General features: G+C 31.3%; 1 protein-coding gene across 1 annotated transcript; it reads right to left on the reverse strand.

The window, feature by feature from the left end:
- Positions 1 to 7,789: 7,789 nt before the first annotated feature.
- LOC126667121 (AP2/ERF and B3 domain-containing transcription factor At1g50680-like) lies at positions 7,790 to 8,959 on the reverse strand. The gene has a single exon (XM_050360089.1). The coding sequence runs from the start codon at positions 8,957 to 8,959 to the stop codon at positions 7,790 to 7,792; it is 1,170 nt and encodes a 389-aa protein (XP_050216046.1).

Here is an 8,959-nt window from a genome sequence, read left to right on the forward strand (position 1 = left end):
ATTAAAATCCAATCAGAATTAGAAACGAAATTTAAATTCCATATTTAATTTTTGGCAAAAGGCTTACTTTAGCCCCTAAAATCAAACCAAAAGAATAAATAAGCTTTTGAGATTGAAGTTGGCTCAATTATCACCCCGAGGTTGTTCAAAGTGGTTCATATCGCATCAAACGCTAATTTTGTTAGTTTTTTTTCCATCTAGGCACTTAAAAAAGTTCAAAAAGATCCTTAATGTTTAAAATACTTACCAATTTTATATTTATAATTTTTTAAATCATTTTCACCTTTTTCTTCATTTTAATATATAAAATTAAAATATTTATTAAAATAATTAAAACTCAATTAAACACTTTAAAATCTAATTAAACACATCAAAATCGAATTAAACAAATCGAAATTCAATTTAACCAATCAAAATTTAATTTGAACCTAATTAAATCTAATTAAATCAACTAAAATTAAAATTAAAATTTCGTAAAGCACCTCCGATTTTTTCTCTGAATCTATTCCGAAAACACCCAGTATTTTTTATCATTGGTTTTTACCGACCGCGGAAAAACTTTTCTGGCGGTCTTCTCCGGCGGTTCTCCCGTTGATGAACAGCAAGGTGTTCTCCCGTGGGAGAACAGCCCCTGTTCTTGCCATGGAATCTTGTGGGAACAACAAGAATGAGAAGAACAGTGGGACGGAGAAGACCGCAAAGATTTATTTTCGGCGATCGGTAAAAGGGGTAGTTGAAAAAATATTGTTTCTCGTTTCCGATTTTTTTTTGATTTTTTATTTAATTTTTTTTTTGAATTTTTTTTAATCGAAGGTTACAGAGGTGGTATCCGGCGGGTGTGTGGCGGCGGGCGGGTGAATTAGATTGAATTAGGTTTAAATTGAATTTTGATTTTTTGATTGAATTTCAAAGCGTTTAATTAGGTTCAGTGAATGAATCGAATAGAAATAACGAATCAACACCCACAACGAAAAGGAGATTGAATAAGCTAACAATCGATGTACACAATAAGGAATTGATTAGACGAAGAACGAAGTGTTAGAATCGCTTACAGAACTAAGGACGTGAGAGATAACAAGGGAATTAGTATTTCCGAAAGTTTTTAAGTGCCTAGGGTTTATAAAATGAGTGGGGGCTGATATGGATCGAATAAGAGGTCTATTTATAGGCCCCGATAGGAGGCGCGATGCGAGGCGCGTTTGTATTTTTGAAGAAATAAGAAAATTATTTAGAAATTTATTAAAAGGAAAAAAAAGTCCCATCACTCATTCACCAGGCGAACAAACAGCATGGGGCGCATTGTGAGGCGCGATAACGCACCTCAAAATTTGATCCAACGGTCAACTTTTTCTCGTGCACAGCATATCCAAAAATGAGCCCGCTCCGACGGTGCAATTGGGAGATATGAATGTTTTATCAAAACATGTCAGATTCAGAAGGCAAACGAATACATCATCAATTATAATCCGGATACAAATCAAATCGCCATCAAAAACTTACACGACACATGCGACACATACAAGATACAACTCAAACCTCAATCAAAGTGTAAATTTCACGTTAACAATCCGAAATTAAGTCGGAAACACAACGAAACCATGACGGAAAAACACGGGATATTACAATCTCCCCAACTTATATAAATTTTTTACTCGAATTTAACACAACACAACCCACATAAAGCATATTATAGAACTATCTACTGTCCGAACAAAATGCGCGTAGCCAACATAAAAACACATAAATATGACACCCAAAGTAATCAAGGAAAACAATTTTTAACAATTCTACATTACGAACTTTGTCTCGCGGGAAAACTCCTCAACCGAGTAACCTACAAAACTAAAATCATACAACAAGTTAAGCCCTATTGAGTTCCATTTGAAAACATAGTCCGGAAACCTTTTCAAACCATTTGGTAAAACAACTTAAAAAAACAAAATGATACTTAGCTGAGTCAACCAAGACTATATCACGTGTCGGGCGAACCAAGTCTAACCGACCCAAAGAACCCACAATATAAATCAATGTTTGATATCTGAAAATTCATTTGATAAAACAACATGAAGTTTGAAAAGCAACAGAACTCAACATTACTTAACTAGTCAACAATTAACAACACGCACCCAGAGTGTTGGATAAAATCCAAAATAACAAACATGTTAGAAATGGCATCACAAGCCACAACATAGGAACTCCATGCTTAACAACCTAGACACTTGCGGAAGCAAAATCTCAACAGGTTGTTCTTCGAACGATAACTAAAAACCACCACTTTCATAAATCGAACAAGCTTAAAAGTTCACAAAAGCTTTAATGCTAACTTTCACTTAACATAAAAGGATAACGCCCTTTCTAGGTGAAATCAAACGAAGGAATACAAACTCTCCCATATAAAGGTCGATTGAAATACTTAGTATAATCAAGAAAGAACCTCGAATCTTTATCAATTATAACTCTAATCACAATTTCCAACTAGAGAAGGACAACACAAGACGAAACACATCGGAAACATATAGGGTATTACATATTCGCCACACGTCTAGAGAAGGTAACTGATGCGCTGACTGGATGGCTAATCATGGTTTCTCGCTCGCTTTTGAGCTGTCTATTTTTGAAGCTGCTCCTGTGGGAATTAACTGCATTTTATTAGATGATATTGCTGGGGTTTTTATTCCTAGGATGTGTAGATCTATTTGATTTCCTTGGCTTTTCCCTCTCTCTATAATAAAAAAAGTTAATATGATATGACACTAAGATGTAAAACAATAAAATATAATCATATTTTAATTTATTTACTAATTTATATAGTGTCTTTGCCTATGCGATAATCAAGCACAAATTTTATAATAAAGAGATCATCAATTTTATTATGGATTGCAAACGAGATTTAATAAATAAAGAAAGTACTGAAAATCGAACTCACATCTCATCACGAGAAGAAGCTATTTGCAAATTTGTAAAGAAACAAAAACAATTGAAAAATAAAGGGAAAATACCAATACATAAAACTTACAAAATTATATATGTAAAAGATATTTCAAAGATATTTTATAGTTTAAACAATCATTATTATTAGAATTACTTTAAAATACACAGAGCAATAAACAAACATCCAAGTTAAAATAGATTCTGGGTTTTGGTAAAGTTTTAATCTTGGATGGTTTTGGGTAGATTCTTGATCTGGGTTTGCTGAAAAGTTATTGGCCCAGTTCATCAATTGGTTCTTGAATGTTTACTGTGTTTGTATTGCATGGAAAAATATTTGCAAGAAAACATCGTTTATATGAAACCTAAGAAATAAAATCAAATGTACCTGGGTGGCTGCATTTTTGTCTTTGTTTTTACTTGGAGTTTTTCTTTTTGGAGGAGCCATAAAGAACTTCGTGTTTTTGCAAAGCTGAGAAAGAGAAAAACTTGGACTGAAATATATAGCGTTTTTGCAAGACCATAAGACCATTTTTTCCAACAGTTAGTCAAGTGGAAAAAAATTGAAATGTGAATTTCAAAAACTTGGATGGTTAAGACTCAAAATATCTTGTCCATACCAAATTATAACTTAATAAAAAAATTTGATTTTAATTTATTTATACTGAAAGAATTAAACTCTAAAATTTATAAATTGGCATAAAATTAACATTTTAAAAGGTTTGATTGGAATCAACACATACGAAAATGTTTTTTTCTTTTCAATATCCATAGAATAACTATATGGTTTGTATTTTCATAAAAAATCAACCATTTTCAGAATTTTTATCGTAAAATCAAGACAAATTACCGTTTATAATTCCCCCACCACATCGATATTTTAAGATCGAAGTAGATCAACCAAAATAATTAAACGCATTAAACTGTAAAAATCGTTTGATGTATTTATTTTATTGGTTAAATTGTGATTCGTTTATTAGTTTTACAATTCATATTCTATTAGTTAAATATTTAAATACATAGACTTATTTAAATAAAATATTCATATGGTAATTGGATATGTTTATTTTGTTTTAAATGGTTGAAATGATGATTAAATCGTAAACAAAACGACTTACTAGCTAATTCGATTCGACAATTGGATTAATTTTTTAAAACATTCACCATATATCAACCTATTTAACGGTAACCATAACTTATAGTGGCATTTAAAATTGCCAACCTATTTGATAATGCCATTAAATTTTAAAATTAACGGTAACCATAACTTATAGTGGCATTTAAAATTCCATAAAAGAACACATATTACAGCTTTTGAGTGCTTAAATGGCAATTGAAAATGCCATTGTAGTTTTTCTGTATAAATAAAATGCCATTGTAGTTACTACGAAATATTAAAAATAAAATGAAAAATAATATCAATCAACATCCAAACTAATATTTAATATAGCCATTTCTACACAAAAGTTACAAAATATTCATAACCGACATTTGAAAAAAAATGTTTAACATTGAATCAATACTATAACATCAATAAAGAACTTGAACAATTAAAAAAACGAAAACTAAAACATCCGTCTTTTCTTTCAATGAACTCTCAGCATGTAACTTTCTCAAAATATAGCATTTCACCTGAAAAGGAGAAAAGAAAGTATAATAAGTACGTTTAAAAAAAATGTTCTCTGTACAATATGAGAAATACAGTTGAATGTAACACATAAATAATAATAAGTAGCCAAATGTATCAGGTGAATAAAATACAAGCCCGCAATGAAGTTAAGGTCATGAAAGTATAAAAGCAGCAGCAAAGAAAAACGCTACAATTATTATGTAAACTAAAGTGAATGCTTTTAGTAATAAAATGCAAAAAAAAACATACACACATTTATATCTTTTGTAATTACGCATTCATTTACCTTCATAAGTAGAAATAAAGCATTATTATGCAATTGGCCGAGGCATTGGCCAATGAGTTTCACTTGTACTTTGAACTTATAATAAGAAAACACAATGAATAATAAAACAAAAATGATATTATAAAACAGAAATTCATGACAAAAATTTACAATACCTATTCATTAAGAGTTTCATTAAATCTGAAGGCCATAGGCTGTTGAGGAACTCTCGTTCCAAAAGATGATAACAACATAGCAACTTGAGTCTCTAGTCGTACTTGACTTTCCTTCATATTTAATATCTCATCTACATGACGTTGTTCCATTGTTTTGAGCTCTTATTCTAAACGATGTACTTTTTCATTAGTTGTTGTATTATTTTCTAAATGCATTTCTGACTGATGAGAATATCCCCATAAACCTTTTGGGGCAGGACCTAATCCTAATCCACGAACTCGGCCATATGGCTCAGGTCCCATAACTTTAGAATAAATATCATCTTCCCAAGCACCATTACCACGAGATTGCTCAGTAGAATTTGGCAGTTTAGCTAACATTTCGGTCATTTTTTCCTAGGCAAAATAAATTTATAAGACAAAAGAAATATAGAGAAAAACATAATTATGAAAACAAGTAAGATAAAAGAAGCTCAGATAAAACGATAACATGAAATTATATACTAATGAAAAGGGATATATACTTACAACTCTCTCTCTAGAGTCTATATCAATTGGTCTTCCATCTTTACGTGTCGTATGTGTTGCTATAAAAAAATTTGCTCGAGAGGGTTCTTCTCCATTTTCAGCCTTTAAAATAGAAATTCTATTAATATGTAACATTATAAATTACATTGAAAAAGCAAACATAATTTCTTTAAATTATTTTACCATTTCATCCATTTAACGTGCAATATTTTTAGATCCTCCCGTATAAGGCAACTTTTGCTTTGAACGACTTCTTTTATTCGTATTGCTTCGTTTCTGATGATATAATATACAGTTTATACTACTAATGAAAAAGTATCAAAATTATTAAAAAGTGAACATTTTACCTTTGTTTTATCTGAATACCAATAAGTAACGAGGATCGTCCATTGATCACTTGGTATGCACTCAGACCTATTATTTATGAGTTCATCTATATTTCTATATTTTTCAAAGTTTTCAGATTTAAGTTCACCTTTATAGTCCTTCCATTTCTTTCCCAATGATTTCAGCACCCATTTATCACCATTCTTAGGGATTACGAACTTTTTCTGCATAAAAATAAATTCATTTAGTGGTCATAATTAAGAATACAATAATACAAGAAAATTTACTGTATAGGTACTTAGATATAATAAAACGACTATCAGACATGAATGTGTTACTTTCACAAGGACTAAAAAATTTTCTTTTTGAGTCTTGGTAAAGTTTCTCCAATCGGAAATATGAAGTGGGATAATTAGAGGATTTCTGGCCATAGTGCCTAAAAAGCTAACAAGCACCCGACCTTCCTTTTTAATCGCTTGCCATCGATTGTTAAATTGCACAAGAATCTGTTCCCCTTCAGACAGGTTCCAGATGTCGGCTAGTAGAGTAGGTCCTCACACTTTTTTATGTTAGGAAGAATCTTAATAAACAAATAAAACATACATGAGTGTTGGTCATGTATACAACATATTGTAAAAAAACCCGATTAATCTCTACCAAAAACCTAAAATTTTGAACTTCGGTATTAATTTTTAAAATTAATTTTCAAAATTATTATTTTGGGACTTTTTAAAGGTATTTTTCATTATTTCTTAAACTATTCCTTATTAACAAAACAATTTAGGCTCGATAAAACTATTTTATCTAATTTAAATTTTCAATTTAATATCTTGATACTTTGTATTTTCGGGAATTTTCCAAATCTCCTAAAATAATCCAGCTCATGTACTTTTTATTTTAATACCATGGTTACGTTAAAATTATCTTAATCCAATTTAATATTTAATTTCACTTTTCCGGTTAAATTATAGCATACGTGGTGAAACCAACATTTTAAAAATATACTAGAAAACATCATTTGAGCAACAGATTTTTCCGTCGCTAAAAGACTGAAATTCGTTGCTAAATCAGTTTTCCATCGGTAAAATGATGAAATCCGTAGTTAAATTGGGATTTTTCCGTCAGTAATTCGTTGTTTTCTAGTAGTTACACTCTAGCTCAACGAGTTTGTTGATCTCCTCGAGACATTTTGTTCTTGTTTCAGCTCCGGCTAGAGATAACATGGTATACTCGACAAGACATACACTAGGAGGGTATTAATTAAGTTGAGATTTTCGAATTCATTTTCTAATTTCTGGTCTTCATTATTTTATTCAAAAAACTTAGACTTAAATGGCAATATACCCCCTCAAACTTGTAAATAATGGGCAATTAATACATAAATTAATTTTGTAGGCAAATCAGTACATGAACTTGGTGGTTATGGGCAATTTGCCCCCTCAATTTGTAAGTTAATTGTCACTTAAAATGGCAGTTTGCCCCCTTAACTTGTAAGTTAATTTGCCAAATGGACTAATTGCCTATAATCACCAAGTTTGTGTACTGATTTGCCAACAAAGTTAATTTATGTGTTAATTGCCCATTGCTTACAAGTTGAAGGAGCAAATTGCTATTTAAATCAAAAAACTTATCTAACCATAATAGAGAATTTATTTTCTTGTGCATTGCAACAATTCATGAAGAGAAAAGAAGAAGAAAGAGCACCCATTTGTTTCCAAAAAAGAAATGTGAAAATTGAAACTTTTAACTTACACTTAACTAAAATTGAAACTTTTAACTTACACTTAACTAAAATTGAAAATTAGCATTATTATATACAAAGCCAACTAAAACTCAATTTGCTCTTCATTTTAATTTTACAAGATCACCTTACTATTATCATTATATACCAATTCGAAACCCTTTACTTGGTTCATTTCAATGCATGTGAGTGACTCAGTCAATCCGTACACCAAAAAGCTTCAATCCTTTCCCCTTTGTATTATTATTATTATTTGATTCCAAGCTTTTCAACCCATTAATATTCTCTCCAAGCTTCACATAATCATCCTTAGGCAAAATTCTGCTTCTAATAGTTTGACCCAATTTCAACTCAAGTTCTTTTTGCATCTCCTCAATTTGGTTAATCCCATCAACAACAACACTACATGACCGTTCTGATCCAGTGCAATAACTTATATCAATCAATGAAAAATGTTCACCTTCTTGTACCCTATCTGGACATACACATGCATAAAATGTAACTATATCTTTTTCCTTCAAATTTTTCTCCTTCACAAACCTATTCCATCCCCTTGTAAATACAAAACTTTGGCTACTTCTCCAATAACAATACCTAAACTTCCAACACTTCATTAATCTGTCGTAAAATACGAGCTCTATATCGTCTATTGATTGCGCGGTCATCGTCTTATTATTGTTATTGTTGTTTTCTTCTTCTTCTTCACCATTGTTGTTATTATTTCCACTTATATAAGGAAAATACTTCACTGCAAATTTCTTAGGTATGACAAGTCTATTAAGCTTACCTACATCACTTGGTGTTAGTTCCTTTTGGAAAAGCTGTATGCATGAAAATTGGCCATGCTCAACTTTTGTTTGATTGTTGTTAAAACAACTTGCACCGGCTGATGCCGCTTCTTGTTTTCTTGATTGTGATCGAAGAAAATCCGCGAATTTGGGCTGATACGACCCGTCTCTTATCATGTTCAATATCGAATCTGTGCTAAACTGGGTTTGAAACCCGGGTTCTAAAATGTTCTTATCAGTCCATGCAAAATTTCTATGTGAATCTCCACTTCGAAGCTTGATCGCCGCGCTATCATACGCCATTGCTGCTTCTTTCTCTGATTTAAATGTTCCTAACCAAATTCTTTGATGATTTGCGTATATTTGTGCACCCCAATGTCCATTTTGCTGCGGAACAACGCCTTTGAATTTCGCTACGTTAATGTTGTTGTTGTTTTCGATTAGTCTCGGACGTTTGTTGATGTGAAACAAATGGTTATTGTTATTATAATGGCTATCAAATGAATCTGAAGTTTCTTGATTTGTGATCTCAATTTTGGCATTAGATAGCATGCTTGATGATGCTTCTTCTTCCAT

Source organism: Mercurialis annua, linkage group LG2 (genome assembly GCF_937616625.2).
Source record: "Mercurialis annua linkage group LG2, ddMerAnnu1.2, whole genome shotgun sequence".
In the NCBI taxonomy this organism is placed as follows: domain Eukaryota; kingdom Viridiplantae; phylum Streptophyta; class Magnoliopsida; order Malpighiales; family Euphorbiaceae; genus Mercurialis; species Mercurialis annua.